The 18,053-nt window shown below is 40.4% G+C and overlaps 1 protein-coding gene across 1 annotated transcript; it reads left to right on the forward strand.

The window, feature by feature from the left end:
• Positions 1–1,182: 1,182 nt before the first annotated feature.
• LOC137278229 (uncharacterized) lies at positions 1,183–16,532 on the forward strand. The gene is made up of 18 exons (XM_067810447.1): positions 1,183–1,342; positions 1,715–1,823; positions 2,556–2,704; positions 3,574–3,704; positions 4,001–4,136; positions 5,481–5,549; positions 5,821–5,933; positions 6,035–6,116; positions 6,592–6,759; positions 6,882–6,968; positions 7,403–7,497; positions 9,011–9,118; positions 12,663–12,723; positions 13,428–13,535; positions 13,912–13,976; positions 14,443–14,514; positions 14,992–15,161; positions 16,136–16,532. The coding sequence occupies exons 2-18, from the start codon at positions 1,775–1,777 to the stop codon at positions 16,441–16,443; spliced, it is 1,971 nt and encodes a 656-aa protein (XP_067666548.1). The 5' UTR covers positions 1,183–1,342; positions 1,715–1,774; the 3' UTR covers positions 16,444–16,532.
• Positions 16,533–18,053: the final 1,521 nt, after the last annotated feature.

An 18,053-nucleotide genomic window follows, 5' to 3' on the forward strand; every position in this document is an offset into this window, starting at 1 on the left:
ACTTGAAAAGTAACAAGGTACCTCGCAGATTACACGCGTCGGATGGGCATTTTCGTCATCTTAGTATTGAAACTAATAAATGTGTCCGTTTTCAGTACAGTTCTAAACATGGAAGGGCCATGCGATTGCAAACTGATTGCCTACCGCGGTCATTATTGCACCAATAACACGACATTACACAACCATGGATCTAGATTACAATGTTCAAACTGTTGCAGGCATGAATGACAGATAAAAAGACACAATCAAATTCAACAAGTTCTCATTTTTAGTTAGATCAACACCAAACCCCAAACATTTTATTTGGCGTTCCATACACAAGCACAGTTCAGGCTGTACTAAAGTGAGTGAGTGAGTGAGTGAGATTATACGGCTCCTTTAGCAATATTCCACCAATATCACCTGGTCACTATTGAGGACATCTGTAATTGTTGTATAGAGTTAAGTTCTAACATTAGGCACTGCCACTAGAGACAAAAATCCACTCTTGCAGAATGCCTTTTGTATGCAGCGTTCAGACTTCGACCGGTAGTGAAGATTCTAGATTGGCGGGGATCAGGCTATGATTCATAACAGACCATGCATACTGAATGAGGATGATACGTTAGATGTCAATGACAAAATGCATAGTATTTAATCTCTTTCAGACACTGATGAAGTGATATCCGTGAAACATTCATCCATCAGTTTAGCATAACATTTCAAATAACACCAGCTGATGCTGCATCTTTATCTTGGGCATGACATATGGAAATAAAGGCCACACAAATCCGAAGCTTTCATAAACAAACAGAAATGTACATGGAAGGTTAGAACAATGCAAGGCCACCAATGCTACATCTATTCGGGAACCGGTTAGGTGAATAAAAACGACAAAATAATTAAAATATTCATTCCAAATGTCGACTAAAGACAGCTCGTTACGATGGTGACGACATCACATGGATGTGTTTTGAATCACTACCAGAGTTGATACCAAGTGTAAGTATGTTTAAGAGCGTAAAAGCACAACAGGCACTGTAGCCGTGTGGTTAGAGGGTTCGCTCGTCGCTAGGTCTTCTTTAAATGATGACCTCTCTGAGTACATCGGTGTAAACTACAGGGCTACAGAATCTAAGGAATTATAATAGTCTTTTTCAAAACAAAACTTATTGTACCTAAAAAGGGGTGTCATGTTGATACATAGTGTGCACAATCTACACGTGACACAGCGAGATAAGACATGACGAATTTGGTTTCCAACTTGTCACACCTGGCGTTGTGAGAAAGTACACGCGCTGCGTCGGTTATAAACAGGAAGTGAGAGCGAGAACAGAACCCTGGCGAACCCACAGTACCACAGGTATACTGTTTGTCAATGTCTTAGTGAAATTTACCTACCACTATCATGAATTCAAGTAGGTTCGTTATCTCCAGTATTAAATAGCACCATGACTAACATAGGTAATGCTTACTGCGCCTTATCTGTAACACATCTTGGCGTCCTTTCACAAAACACTAAGTTGATCATAAGTCACTAAGGAAAGCTCAATGCGATGGTAAAGAATGGGAGTTGAGGTTAACCTTAGTTAGTGTTGCTTCGTTAAAGGAGCCCTAAAGCTAACCCTGGCGTCTGTAAAGAATGTTTGTTGAGAATTATAAATACCTTGTATCCTTGGAATATTGTGCATGCAGAGATGATATTGTATTGATTATTTCTGTGGTGTTCTTGCAGGGGCCATCGTCGTTACGTTACACTTCACGCAAAGATCCGAACAGCAAGGATATACTGAACATGTTTGGTGTGTGTGTCCTCGCTAGTTTCATCATCATGCAAGTTGCAGGTAAATTTGAACTTATAAACTCAATAACAAGCGTGTCACAAACATACCACGACAACTTCATAAGAGGGCCATAGAAACGAACACCTACCCAACCATATCAGAAACTTCAGTTGACAGTTCTCAAAGTTCATACCACCATGGAAGTAGCCTATGCGTTTGTAATGAAAACAGATGTGATGTCCAGGTATTCATGCAGGTATTATTAATAACACATGCAGTTTCACAGACCCCCCCCCCTCTCCCCCCCCCGGAGTGAACTAGTAATTTGAAATTAGACCCAATAGCTGCCTCTTGACACCCCCCTCCCCCCCAAAAAAAAAAAAAAAAAAAAGAAAAAAAAAGAAAACCAACCAACCAACCAACCAAACAAACAACAAAACAACAACAAAAAATACAAACATACAAAACCAACCAACCAACCAACCTACCGACCAACCAACCAACCAACCAAAAACAAAATAAACTTTAATGCTGAAACTGTTAGGCATGCAGTTACCATGAAGCCTCACTATCACTATTAAGGGAAACAGGTAGGAGGGATCGTCTCAAAAGCCTTCATGCCATTAAAACCACTAAAAAGAATTGCTTCCCCTCCAGTTCCTTTTGTTCAATGTGCCTTTTGCAGTCGGCGTGCACTTTCACACGCTATGTACTCACAGTTAACTGAATGAAATCCAACAATCTAGACAGACACCCACTTGACTAATGCACTTCACGTTGACCACCATGTAGGCGACGGTGTCAGCACCTTGAGCTCACTGTTTGACCAGTATTACCAGTGGCGACTGAAGGACTCCCCGGAGATGGCCACTTACCTCAACGTGCACGACTACGACGATGAAGTGGACAGTGTTGGTCTCGCGGAGTTTGACTTCACAAAGGTATATATTGCTTGTTGCAATGTCACGTACTTGTCAGTTTATGCTTGTATCTACACATTTGTTTCAAATAGACATTTCATCAAATGTCTTTTGAGCAATATTTTGGCCAGCAGATTAGGTTTCAGTCGAAACAAACTAATCCGTGAATGTAGTCTAGTCAACATATGCAACTTCCTGAATCCACGTTCATAATTATATCAGTGCATGATATATACAGTTCTAAAACATAGGTGATGTCTGGTATTTGTACTCACACGGAGACACAGTGACACACATACACACACAAGCACGCATACACACAAATAGTATCTCCTTTTGTATAAACCGACTGTAGGAGCAAACACGAAACAACCCACCCCCCAAAACTCCACCCCCCACCCCCAAAATCCCAAAACAAAACAAAAATAAAATTAAAAAAACTCAACAAACAACAACAAAAACAAAAACAAAAAACAAAACAAAAACAAACAACAAAAAGAAACTAACTAACCAAAAAACAAAAACAAAAACAGAACGGAAAGAAACAAAGAAACAAATATTCCAAATGATCTTACACCTGTACAAGCTTTACCTTGACATGTCTGGTGTTGGTTCAGTACTGCCTGTTATCCTCGTGTAATCTTGTCCTATTTTGTAATCTATGTCTACATATGATAGCATTGTCTTAAGGTCTAGCTCGTGTTCCCTGCTGCAACTTGGCAGTATGACTGTCAGTGCATGTATGTTTCGCAGGGGTTCAAGGACTAAGTCATTGTGACTCGCAACCAGATCCGTGTCAGTGTCACCTGACCGAGATTTAGTTGATGGCGATCTATTGTAATAATCTATTGTAATTTAGGTGACTGTAAATATTGTTTTAACTCCTGTAGGCGAAGGTTGACGAGTTTCTAAAGAGTCTCAGTAAGATCGACTACAACTCTCTGCCCAGACAACAACGCTACAACTACGCCGTCCTGAACGACACACTCACCACCATGTCGCAGGGATACCAGTGGAGACTGTGAGCTCTCTACCTCCATAACCATAAACTCAGTTTAAAGAAATCAAAATATTCAAATTTATTCGATGAATTAACATCACTTTAATACAACGGCCAAAAGGGGTGTTCCGAGTTAACAAAAAGCCGTAGATATTTATTACCCTTAAAAATAAGAAAATATATTTCGCTCATTTTGATAATAATACCCGACGTTTTAAAATTTACCTAACTTGCTATTTATTTTATCCCTATTGGCTTCCAACATTACCGGCGTTTAAGCGGTGAGACGTTGAAAAGAGATGTCTGTGTTTTACCAGATACGGTGCGATTAACCCGATCAACTTCCTCGAGGGCAATCAAGTAGATCCTGAATCCCTCCTGAAGATCACAAGATTCGAGACAAAATTGGACTTTTTGAATTTCATAAGCAGAATCAGCCTCTATCCGCGACAGGTACGCTCTGAATGTTATATATGCTGTCCAAAATCGAAACGCATAAACGAGAACTCTGTTGCGAAAATGTTGTATTTTCAAACATGTATAACTTGTCCACAAACAGACTTCAGTGTGTGAGGTTTTACACCAGTGTAGAAGAAGGTAACCAAGTTGATGCTTTAAAATAACGGAGACGTTGAGCGCGATGGTGACGATGAAGCACGACCCCGACGTCGGGTTCCTGGCTCTCAGACCAATCTCTTTCAACCTGTTCCGTACAGTTTGACCGGATATCCCAGTCAAGGCACCCTAGGCTGCTGTGATCTCACCCGTGGCAGTACGATCACGCATCTTGGACTGTAGTGGTAACTCTGCCTGGTTTCTGTCTGTACGGGATGGGTTATTCGTTATATCGGTTTGGTTGCAAACTTGCTGCAAGCCATGATATCTTGCTCAGACTAACATTCAGACGCCTTGCAACAAAAGACTGGTAATCTCCAGCACTCCTTGTTTCAATGGCGATGTTCCCTGTCGCAGAGTCAAGACGTGACGTAGTGATTTGACCTTGAAACTCCTTCAAAACAAATACCAGTTTCTGTGAATGCTCCTTGCTGTACAATTTCAACTGGAAGGTGATTTCTGTTGCATTGTGGCGATGCCTCTCTAATCCATGTAAGAAATCCCATCAACATTTTCAGGTAAAATCGATTTTTCACTTGTGCTATCAACACTTTTGTTACATATTTTGACGATTGTTTGAACACAATAGGGAAAATAATAGATTTTTAAAAAAAAAATACAAATGGCACATGCCTTTCTTTTTTGAGATAGTATATCATAGAACGCCGACACGAACCACGATGACTCAACAACTGCCGATAAGGTAATGTTCTATCAACTGTAAGAACATTTGAAAATGGAAATCACTAATTCGCGGGTGGCCAGGATACGCTATTAGCACTGCAGAATCACATTCCTTTTTATGATAAATGATCCCGCGATCGGGGATTTGAATCCAAGATTAGGCATTTCTTGCTATTTCTGTACCATTGTGGATTTTATCAACATAGTAAAGGTAAGTGACGTGTCACTTTGAACTGAAATACCCAAGCCAGTCATTGCAATTAAAAAAGCAAACCAGTGACTGAAATCATGAACAACATCGATGACACGACTATACCAAACCACCGAATTCAATCTGCATTACTGCATTTTAAGGACAATATACGTTACTGCCAGTAAGTTATAAGAGTCCCCATGAGGGATGTCCAAATTTGATAAATCGATTCGATTCGATTCGATTTCCACCCTGAAGGTTACACGCTACATGTCAAAGGACGTATTTTCTATTTCATGTTCCAGATAAGAGATGAGATTACCTTGATGACCGAATCTGTACGACTTGGGAGAACAAACAATGCCTTCTCTATGGTAAATCATCACGAATTCTTATGTATACCTTGCCTAATGCCCTGCAGTTCGCCAGAAACCTATGACATTCCGAGGTAAACCAAAGTATACAATACCGAAGTGGTAATTAAGGGCCGAAGATCTGCCTTGCTTCGGGTTCTTTCACCCCGATTAGCAGACACTACGTGATATCTGGAGTACTATTCAAAACAATGTTGCTCATGCTAATGCCGCCTGTATGTACATAACACATAACACATAACACATAACATCATGTTTTGTTTCCAATAAGACGAAGGTTCCAGGTCAGATCGACGACCTTCTCGTGGATGATCCCGTGGACTTTGTATACTACAAACCCTTCTTATCTCTTCTCGACAACCTGAGTATCTCTGAATCAGAAAAGTAAGCATGATTTTCTCTGCAGAATAGATAATTTGGTATTGCACAGATAAATGCATGAAACGATGTGATATGAAGCAACTGTATGTTGCAATCTGTTTCAGGTTTGAAATGAGACAGAAAGCCAGGAATGCGTCCCAAAACATCATAGATGCCTTTAAAACGCTAAAACAATTTATAATAAATGTAAGTAAATATAAAGGTTGTAATATTCTACATACAATTAAACCTACAGATGGACATATTATATTGTTCGTTTATTATTGTATGTACTGGAGTGAAGTTTCATTGTAGGTCATTACAGAATATTGCAGTGAGGTGTAGTGTAGTGCCATGTGATGCTGTGTCGTGCAGTGATATCCGGTACAGTATAGTGTACTGCAGTGTCAGTTTAGTGCGTTGCGTTGCGTTGCGTTGCGTTGCGTTGCGTTGCGTTGCGTTGCGTTGCGCTGCGCCTTAGTGCAGTGCAGTGCAGTGCAGTGCAGTGAAGAGCGGTGCGATGCGGTTCGGTGAGGTGTGGTGCGATATGCGGTGCGGTGCGGTGCGGTGCGGTGCGGTGCGCTGTGTCGTGTCGTGTCGTGTCGTGTCGTGGCGTAGAATGGCGTCGTGTAGTGCAGTCCAGTGTATACCTGTTGACAAGTGTGCATGCTCTGTGTTGCAGGACTACATCCCTCACGCCCGTCCAACCTTTGGTGTGGGCGGGCTCAACCAGGGAGGCAACTACTACACCAACTGTCTTAGATGGCATCTGACAGTTGACACTTCACCAGGACAAGTGCACGAACTTGGTTTAAAGGAAGTCGCCAGGATTAGCAAGAAAATGAAAGATGTGAGGATGATGCAAGTCGTATTTTTCAAACATATAGTGCGTGTGCTGATAATGAATGATAATAAAAATTCCGTATACCACGCAAAAGATGATCATTTGAAACGCTCTTTGCTGTTCCTCAGATAATGCTGAAGCAGAACTTCAACGGAACAATATCTGAATATTTCGCCATGTTGAGGAAAGATCCGAGGTTTCACTTTAAAACCGCAGTAAGTTTCCAAACACGATTCCATGGCTAATATCCAGCTAGTATGTTTTCGTATCCAGCTAGTATGTTTTCGTGGCATGTTGTCACTGGAATTCATTATTCAAAATACATAATCAGGAGATAAGAACCTAATGCGTTGGTTGCCAAATGGACATTTTCACTTTTAGCCCCGTCGAGAGTGTTAACACTTTATACCAATACTATCTACCTGTTTCATCAGACCTGATCGATACTACTAGGTTTAACCCAAGCGGTACTCATCAGATAACAGCCTAACTTGGTCATTGCACAAACACTACTCTGTGTGTCTGCTGTATGTAATTGGGCTAGAGTACAATGATCGTGTTGATGCAATGTCTACTCCTGGGCAGTAAACGGGACTTGTGATATCTCACTCACCGTATACTTAACTAAACATGTCATTTACTTCTTCAGGATGAGATCATTGCCAAGTACAAGGATATCCTCTACAACAGACTGTACCCAGCTCTCCCCAAGGTCTTCAAGAACATTCCTCAGTATAAAGTCAAGTAGGACATCATTATTCAGTTCAACACTGATGTTGCAGACATGTTTAAGTACAGAGCAAGTTGAAAGGCTCTAAATGCATGATATGACGCAAATGTGTTCATGTGTGTGTGGTTGCATGTGTTCATACGTGTGTGGTTGTATGTGCTCATGTGTGTGTGATTGTATGTGTTCATGTGTGTGTGATTGTATGTGTCCATGTATTTGTGATTGTGTCCATGTGTTTGTGATTGTATGTGTGTGCATTTCACGTGTGTGTGATTGCATGATTTCATGTGTGTGTGATTGTATGTGCTCATGTGTGTGTGATGGTATGTGTTCATGTGTGTGTGATTGTATGTGTCCATGTGTGTGTGATTGTATGTGTCCATGTATTTGTGATTGTGTCCATGTGTTTGTGATTGTATGTGTGTGCATTTCACGTGTGTGTGATTGCATGATTTCATGTGTGTGTGATTGTATGTGCTCATGTGTGTGTGATGGTATGTGTTCATGTGTGTGTGATTGTATGTGTCAATGTATGTGTGTGATTGTATGATTTCATGTGTGCGTGATTGTATGTCTCCATGTGAGTTTGATTGCATGAGTTCATATGTGTGTGACTGCATGATTTCATGCGTGTGTGATTGTATGTGCCCATGCGTGTGTGATTGTATGTGTCAATGTATGTGTGTGATGGTACGTGTCCATGTGTGTGTGATTGTATGTGCCCATGTGTGTGTGATTGTATGTGTCCATGCGTGTGTGATGGTATGTGTCCATGTGTGTGTGATTGTATGTGCCCATGTGTGTGTGATTGTATGTCTCCATGTGAGTGTGATTGTGTGTGCCCATGTGTGTGATTGTATGTGTGCATGCGTGTGTGATTATAATATTATGTGTTCATATGTGTATGTTTGTATTTATTTATGCCTGTTGCTGTATGTGTTCATGTTTGTGGAATTGTGTATGTAGCTATGATGGTATACATGAAATAGTGTCCGTGTGTGTATCTATGCGATGATATATGCAATAGTGCATGCATGTATACATTGTGTGCAAGCGTGTATTGATGTTTGCTGTGCTTATACAGACTGTATTCATACATTAAGCACATCTGAGAGGAGATGTTCCGACCAATAATTGTGAGTTGGGTTTTACGCCGTCTTTAGCAATATTCAAGCTATATTACGGCGAAGGACACCAGGAATGAGCTTCACACATTGTACCCTACCCACGTGCGGATTCGAACCGGGTCTTCGGCGTGACAAGCGAACGCTTTAACCATTAGGCTACCCCACCCCCGGATTAATGTATCTGTCACTGTATCATCACTTTTTATGACAAAAACATATCACAACGCCTCTTCAAATATGGCAATTCATTTTCCTATGGTGTAACGGTCAGAAAATATCACATCAAATTAACTTCTGTAGAAATCAGTGAACACCTCAGCATAGTTACCGTGAAATGTACAAACAGCTTCTGTGTATGTAGCATAATACGTGTTATACTTGTTCTGTTTTTCCAAATCAGAGTGACTGCGATGGGAAATGACGGCGCGCCGGCCCAGTACATGCCCGGGTCCTCTGACGGGTCCCGACAGGCCGAGTTCCAGGCCAATCTCTTCAGGCCCAACGAAACGTGAGGACGATATCGTAGTCGTGGGTCAGAGGACAATATTTTAAAAGCTGTTGTCATAAAACACTTCGTTAGATCTGAAGACAAAAAATATATTATTGTTTTTCAAATATACAGTGAATAGTACATTATCCGATGTTACATGATATCGCTATTCTTCAACCAGTTTCGTTATGTTTTCGTTTGCGGCATCTATTCCAATACTGACGACAATAAATATTTGCACTGTCTATTTTATTACCCCAGTACAAACACACACAACTGCATGTGAGGGAGTGAGTTTGGATTTCAGCCGCTCTTATCAATGTGCCAGCAATATTACGGCGGGGAAAACCAGACATGGCCTTCACGCATTGCACATTGTGTGGAATCGAACCCAGGTCTTCGGTGTGACGATCGAAAGCTTTAACCACTAGGCTACCCCACCGCTCCCACAGCTGCATATGTTCAGTTTAACTTTATAAAATGTTTCAAGAAGTATCAGGAGTCAAACATCGCTGCGACGTATTACAGAACCACTGCCTTCCAATCTATGAACTATATTTTCCCAACAGAGTTTTCATATTGGACCTTTCATATTACAAATACACTCAATGTAAAGGTTCCACCACACTATATCAATATCACATGCTGCCCGAGCGAGGACCGTATGGAAACAACTCAAACGGACAGAGGCCTGTGACAGCTGTGATTGGATGAAATAGTGTAAGATGTGTATGTGTTTTAAAAGCACATCCACCCTGTTATTAAAACTGACCACAATTTTAAGTATTTAGTGCTGTCATTTTTATCACCATGGGTTATGCTTATGTGTGTACCTATATTTTGAAGTAGGTGACATTCGGTGCGGAGCTGGGGGTTGATGTGTTCCGCTTCCTGTGCTTGGCAAATGTGCCGGACAAGTTGGCCACAACTTGTGTTTTATTGTAGTTTAGAGGCCAGACTGTGCCCATGTGTACATGGAATGGCTGTTGATAGCCTGGATATTTTTTTAAAAAATATAAGGTTACTATAGAAGTCTATGGGAAAACATTTGGTGTTGTGTAACCTGTAGGGTTCGAGCACATTTCAGTAATTCATACTTTACATGCTTTCCTGTGTTTATTTCACCATGGAAACAAGTCAGTATGAATGTGGAGGCAAATTTAAAGGTAATGGGAGTAAAGATGGGGCTGTATTGAGTGGAATAGATTGTTCTAGTGTTGTGAATATGAACGTTGCTTCGTTTTGAGGCCAAACAGTGGTAATAGACCCCTATGGTGAGTTCTACCTTTGATTAATGGTTACCTGCTTCTAAATTTGTTGGAACTGATGAATTTGACAACAAAGTAAGCCAAAATCAACACTATTATAACAATGTGAGTGTCTGAGGTTATCCCCTGAGGGTCAAATTAAAGTTAAATGATAAGGAAAATCATGAAATATGTTCATTGCACAGCAGAACATGTCACAAACCCTTGTTTTAAATGTAAACATTGAAGCATATGGTCAGTTCTGTCTGTCTGACCCATTTTGCATGTGAATCAACTTAATTTTCTTTCCTTATTTTAAAAAAAATTCCCCCTTTTTAACACATATGACTTTCAAAATTATTTTTTGTTTTATCTGCAACTGTCTCATTGCTGTTTTGGATTTTATGATTTGACATTTAATATAATAGCAACATTATTTTCAGCTTGCAGAATGCCTGTTGATGAATGGGGAGGTGTGTATGCACACATACATCAGAAACAGAAGCCTTCACATACAATGTGGTATTTCGACAAGCCGGTCTGAAGTCTGTTGTTGACTGCGTCTAATCAAGCACACGCCCTTTTCTTCGATATGTCTTACCACCTTGTAGCAGTTGCAGTACTTGGATATGTAGGTACATACAGTACATTTAAGTACCCCAGTCCAGTTAAAACACCACAATGTCTGACTGGTAACTTCCCCCACTCGGTCGTCGTCATCCATTGGAAGTTTCTGACCATGATCTCTTAATGCCTCACTGTGCAGTATTTCTTTTTGCCAGACATGAATTAAGGGCTGTACATGAACCCAAGAAGTTGATTAGATGTAAATAATAACAATTGATCCTTGTAGAGTGGGTCTGACCAGAAATTTTATTGACATGAGAGTGTGTGATGTCTTTAAATTATCTCCCTTGTTTACCCATATACAATATGTCTTCTTGTCACCCAGTAACCCATAAATTATTGCAGAGAAACACTGGTTTTAGCTGATACTGTCAAATACTGTTAACTGTGAATAGAAATATTCAGTTTTGGGCAGGTTAACCAATAAATTTCCAAAATTATGAGGATATTTCCACTTTGTACCCTCTAAACTGGCTTATACATGAAACTGTCAAGTCTAACAACCTCAAAACAATTCACAGTAAATAATTTTGATTTCCTGGAAGTTTTTAAAAGTCTTAGCTTGATGAATCAATAGAGTCAAGCATAAGTTCCTATCATGCTGTGGTCAAAAAGTGATTTCATCTGTTTAAGGGGTCATTTGCCTTGATCGACGAACAGGCGGCAGGGTACTCTGATCAGTGTTCCAGACAGCTAGGCATTATGCATCTCCTCACTTAGTACTTTTTGACAAACTTCATCAACCAGCCTTACATATGTCAAGATTCTAAAGCTGCTTAATGTGAAATCTCCCCAATATCTGGCCTATAGTCCATGATTTTGGTCGTTCAAAATATATTCTGGTCTGATATGATCTAGGCAGCCCCAGTCATGTATGGAATCAACCCATGACCCCCTTCTTTTGTGAAATAGGAGTGAACTCCCATGGTATATACATGATTTGAAAACTTTCTCTATGAAAGCAGAAATGCATTTTTGCAAAGCTTTGATGAAGTAGACATGATGTAACTCTTACACCTCTATCAGTGCAGCAAATCTCTTTATTCTTTTGCCATAATAGATATGTTGGACAGAAAAAAATATTGAGGTTTCATGCAGTTTTATTTTTTTTCTGAGAAGTTTCATGTATGTACAGTACATAAATCACAGATTGGCCTTGTGCAGATGCAGACCATTTTTTCTACAGGTTCCACCACACTATATCAATATCACATGCTGCCCGAGCGAGGACCGTATGGAAACAACTCAAACGGACAGAGGCCTGTGACAGCTGTGATTGGATGAAATAGTGTAAGATGTGTATGTGTTTTAAAAGCACATCCACCCTGTTATTAAAACTGACCACAATTTTAAGTATTTAGTGCTGTCATTTTTATCACCATGGGTTATGCTTATGTGTGTACCTATATTTTGAAGTAGGTGACATTCGGTGCGGAGCTGGGGGTTGATGTGTTCCGCTTCCTGTGCTTGGCAAATGTGCCGGACAAGTTGGCCACAACTTGTGTTTTATTGTAGTTTAGAGGCCAGACTGTGCCCATGTGTACATGGAATGGCTGTTGATAGCCTGGATATTTTTTTAAAAAATATAAGGTTACTATAGAAGTCTATGGGAAAACATTTGGTGTTGTGTAACCTAAAGGAATGCAGATGTTAAGCACCTGAAGAACCCAGTTTCCTCTTCCTATCAGGGACAGTTTCATCATGGTGGGAGATGCTCTACACGAGGGAGTTCCTGGACACCACCTGCAGGTTTGTTCAGTATGGTAGCTGAGAAGGGACATTTCCGCGAGATCGGAAAGCGATTCCATGAGACGAGAAAACGATAGCAGAAGACGAGAAAGTAATATTTGGATATTGTTTCGCCTTGCGGTATCGCTTTCTCGTGTCTTCTTACCTTGTTTTAATCTCCAGGTATCACGTTTTGTTTCTTAGTATCGCTTTCTCGTTTTGTGGTATCGCTCTTTTGTCCCTTGGTATCGCTTTCTCATCTCCTGGCATTACTTTCTCTTTCGTGGTATCGCTTTTTCGATTCACGGTTTTCGCATATTTGTGACGTGGTATCGCTTTCTCGTTTCGTGGTATCCCTTCCTCGTTTCGTGGCATCACTGTTTCGATTTATGGTTTTCGCTTTCTCTTGTCGTGGTATCTCGTCACCACTTTCTACAGGCCGTAACTGAGTGCGATGATTGTCTTTTCACCGCGACGATAGTTAAACAGTATTAACTAATTACATAAAGACATAACAAACGATAATAATCCTCCATTGTTCTGTTCAGGTTCGGTTAAAGTTTGTGACCACACACAATGATTTGCAATTTCTTCATATACATGTATGCTTCTGAGTGAAATATAAAAAAAAATATTTAACCTGATATAGCTTTCGGTTTTGTTGTTTGGCTCCACAATATATGAATATGTCCTAAATGCTCCCATTCTCTGTTTTGTCTGTACAGTTCATATACCAACAAACGTCGAATCTTCCGCGCTTCCGGAAAGAGGATTTGACCGGGGCCTTCTACTCCGTCCCTTTCTCGTATCCGGGATATTCCTCGTATGTTGAGGTAAAATACTGGACTGCTGCCTGGATTCTTAAATCCGGTACTTTGTGGTGCTATGTGGATATTTCGGTTTACCATAAAGTACGTCAATGACGAACACATGTTTAAGGAACTGTAGCACATATGGAACTGATCTTGGTTTCGACCACTTGTTTATGTTAGTGGAATTTTACTACAATTAGTTTTCCCTTTGAGTTCTGTATAACCGGAGTTGACAGTCCTAACCTTGCTCATTGTGTGTCATTACATGGCAAGCATCTACATCTGCCTTATTGTGTGTCCACATTGCATTTCTTGAATGAACAATACGATGAAATGTGTTTTGGCATCTCAAATGCCAAAAAATTAAATTAATATAAATATGTTTCCGTTTATGAAGGGATGGGCCCTCTATGCCGAATCATTGGGGGAAGAGTTGGGTCTGTATGAAGACGACTACGAACTGTGAGAATCTACCATCGTGTAACTTAATAAATGTTTATGTGATATAGATGTTCATATAAAGAGTACCAATATATTAACAATAAAAATCTGTGCGTTTGCAGAACGCAATAATAACTGATTTTTCAATGCATAGGTTTCAATGCATACCTATTTTTGGAATTCATGCAACATTCAGTTTAAGTGGATGGGTTTAGTTAGTTCCGGACCAGGGTCCTAGTTCGGATCCGTTCTTGAGTACAGAGTATTAGGGGCGGTGGGGTAACCTAACGGTTAACGGCTCGTCAGGGCGAGGACCCGTGTTCGAATTCGCACATGGGGACAATGTGTGAAACCCATTTCTGATGTCCTCCGCTGTGATATTGCTGCAATATTGCTGGGAGCGGCGTAAAGCCCAACTCACTCACTCACAGAGTGTAACTGTAAGTCGATTTCTATATATGATATGTTGTTTTTGTGTATATTTCAGTATGGGTCGGTACAGTAACGAAATCTTCAGAGCCTGTCGACTTGTTGTGGACACCGGTCTTCACTTCATGGGGTGGATATAGACTTCTATCTCATGGCAGTAGTAATATTTAACATATAGAGATATACTGCGATCAATGGTCCCATGGGTTTATCTATTGCTGTGACGCTCATGTGTTTGTTGGAAAAATATCACAGCGGTATTCTGCATGTATAAGCAGTTCGAATAAAATATATACCCAATGGCTAGGCCAAAACACAGTTCGTTATAAACGCGTTCGATATAAACGAAGTTTGCTGGAATAGCCAGGTAGAATGTTAGAATGTAGACGCGGTCATACAACTGATGTTGGACTGTTTTACGGGACACTCAGCAATATCTGTCCAAACTGTCACATCTGTCCAAAATATCGAGACCACACAAAACAAGTTAAAATCACGAGAGTCGTTCGACACAATCGGAACAGAATGACACGCAGCCGACTTAGTCAGCGATCCTCACCTCTGACCCTCAGTCGTTGAACAGTCTACCCTTCTTGTTGAAATACAGATGGTCACGCTCCAGAGCCCTCAGCTTCATGCAGGAGTACAACGCTCTGAGTGGAGGGAACATGGAAAACGAGATTGACCGTTATATCACGTGGCCTGGGCAGGCATGTGCATACAAAATAGGAGAGCTGAAGATTCGGGCTCTGAGAGAGAAAGCAGAGTCGGCTCTAGGTATGTATGATTATATACAATAAAACGTTAACATTCGCTGTTGATATAATGCATCTAATAATCATAGACAAAACGCCATGTTATCTTCTGAGACAGAAAGCTGAATACATGTATCTGAGAAGTTTCTAATGGTCCATTCAGTGACATATGATCCAACAAATGACATATGACCCAACGAGTGACATGTAACGCAATAAGTGCCACATAACTCAACGAGTGACATATGGCCCAGTGAGTGACATACAACCCAGCAAGCGACATGTGAAGCATACCGTTTTATGGATTACAACTTTTTGTTTATTATGTCGAACGACGTTTCGATGTAGATTCTTACATCGTTATCACTTTTAGTATGATAACGATGTAAGAATCTACATCGAACCGTCGCTCAACGTAATAAACAAGACGTTCTAATCCATTAGGCTGCATACTTCATTTTTGACTCACCAACTTCTAGAATGCCCATTGAACAAGAAGTGACATATGGCCCAATAGGTGACGAATGAGCAAATATGTGTAAGTGACGTATGGCCTAATAAGTGACACAGGACCCAGTACGTGAGGTTTGACTCAATAACTGACTCATTTACACAACGTGGCGTAACATCGCCTAACAGACGATGCATCTGTGGTGTAAATAATTAAACATGTAATGAATTATATACTGTACATTATTCGTACAGATAAACACTTGATTATGATCCTGTCGGAATTGTACAAAAGATAAGGGCGTGGAAAGGGCGTTGTTAATAATTTTACGATCACTACAGCCTGGGTTAATGGCACATAATAAACACTGTATGAATAGCTGAATAGCTGGGTGGTGAATGTAACCGCGACTATCCTTGCTGTGTGATGAATGTAACCACGACTATCTTTGCCGCTGTGATGAATGTAACCACGACTATCCTTGATGTGTGATGAATGTGAACACGGGGTCTAACATTACAAACTGTGATTATTTCACTTGTCAGGTTCTCAGTTCGACATCCGAGAGTTCCACGATGTTGTCCTGAGAGACGGAGCTGTGCCACTGACGCTGTTGGAAAACGTGATTCACGACTGGATCGCGGATGTTCTTGGATCAGGAACTAACCAGACATCAACTGCTTTGTCTGCGCATGCGTCAGTTTCCGTTCCACCTCGCAGCAAAACTCTTACGTTTGGTGATTACGCAACGTATGATGTGTCTTCGACAACAATGGCACCGATTCAAACCTCTTCCAGAAAAACTGTATACACCTTTACTGGACAACTGCCTATCCTTCCAAACATTGGCTGAGTTATAGATTTGTATCCCTTACTCTGATTAACTGAATGCCTTTGAATTCACGTGGAATGATTAAAATAAAAAGGCTACCGTGTGTCCAACTGTTATTGTCTTTTTCTGAGGCATTTTGCAAAGGCCATTTCACTGAGTGGGTTTGGTTTTAAACCATGTTTAACAATGTATTCCAGCAATATCAAAGCCAAATGGGCTTCAAATTGAAACCATGTGAGGAATCGAACCCGTGCCTTAGGCGTGACAAGTGAACGCTTGAGCCACTAGGCTGTCCAATCGCCCGATATTCTGACTCTCAGGGGACGGTCAAGAGTTTTCATTTGAAATGTTACACATCCTTCCGAAAACTAATACGAATACTAGTAACCCTTTTAGGTTTGTGTAATACATTCCCAAGTTGAAATACAATGAAAAAGTGAAAAAAAACCCATTATATAACGATGGGGAAACGTTCTCGTAGTACTGAAATTCATATACATGTAATTCACTGTAGTTTCCATCATGGGATTCAGTAACTGTTACATGTGTCAATCTTGATCCGAGAATTCAGGTTTAAAACAAGTGCTCTGTTATATCTGTCTATTTGTGTCCTGAGATTCAGGTTTAAAGCAGGTGCTCTGTCACATGTGCCTATTTCCATACGGGGAATTTCTTGAACCATATTATTTTCGTTCGACCGAGCGCTGCCTTTAATGCAAACACCTTAAATCAAGTCCAACGTTTTCTTTCTTCCATCTGACTAGGGTTCCAATGATACCTCTTTCTTTCATCACATCAGTGTGCCAGTGATACTTCTTTCTTGTATCTCAGTGGTGTTCCATGATACCTCTTTCTTGTACCTCAGTGAGGTTTCAATGATGCCTCTTTCTTGTTTTCTGAGTGGGGTTTCAATGATGCCTCTTTCTTTCATCACAGCAGGGTTGCAATTGTACCTCTATCTGCTATCTCACTAGGGCTCCAGTGGTACCTCTTTCTGTTATCTCACTTGGGTTCCAGTGGTACCTCTTTCTGCTATCTCACTAGGGTTCCAATGATACCTCTTTCTTTCATCACAACAAGGTTGCAATGGTACCTTTTTCTGCTATCTCACTAGGGTTCCAGTGATACCTTACAAGAAGCCTCTTCTATAAAACATTGCGGAGTGATGCCTTCTGAACCCTGACTGTTAACCCCTCAACCGTGAATGTCGCCATGTATTGCTAATTACTCGTACTGATCGTGTTACGCATTACCATGAATGAATTATACATCAGTTGAGTTCATGCATAGGTTCTTTAAGCATAAAAGTGTCTGATCTACAATACGTGAGTTATATACATCCCATGCCTTCTAACTGACAAATCATTTACAAAACAAAATGTGAAAGGGCTTTTTGCTCTGACATTCTAGCGAATAAAATATATATCAGTTAAGATTATTCATGCTAGGTTCTTTAAGTATAACTGTCTGATTTACATTACGTGTGCTACATACATTACTTGCCTTCTAACTGACATATCATTTGCGAAACAAAATATTGAAGGACATTTTGTTCTGACATTCTTGCGAGTCTTACATGTGGAATAAGGTAAATGTTGAAATAGGAAACCTAATATTTCACATGTGTGAGA

This window comes from Haliotis asinina, chromosome 3 (genome assembly GCF_037392515.1).
Source record: "Haliotis asinina isolate JCU_RB_2024 chromosome 3, JCU_Hal_asi_v2, whole genome shotgun sequence".
NCBI classification, from domain to species: Eukaryota; Metazoa; Mollusca; class Gastropoda; order Lepetellida; family Haliotidae; genus Haliotis; species Haliotis asinina.

Excerpts from the sequence above, each read along its gene's own strand:
- LOC137278229 (XM_067810447.1), top strand. The coding sequence starts at position 1,775 with ATGTTTGGTGTGTGTGTCCTCGCTAGTTTCATCATCATGCAAGTTGCA. Across the intron at positions 4,137-5,480 it reads TCAGCCTCTATCCGCGACAG|ATAAGAGATGAGATTACCTT; the intron begins GTACGCTCTGAA and ends TTCATGTTCCAG. Across the intron at positions 5,934-6,034 it reads AGTATCTCTGAATCAGAAAA|GTTTGAAATGAGACAGAAAG; the intron begins GTAAGCATGATT and ends AATCTGTTTCAG.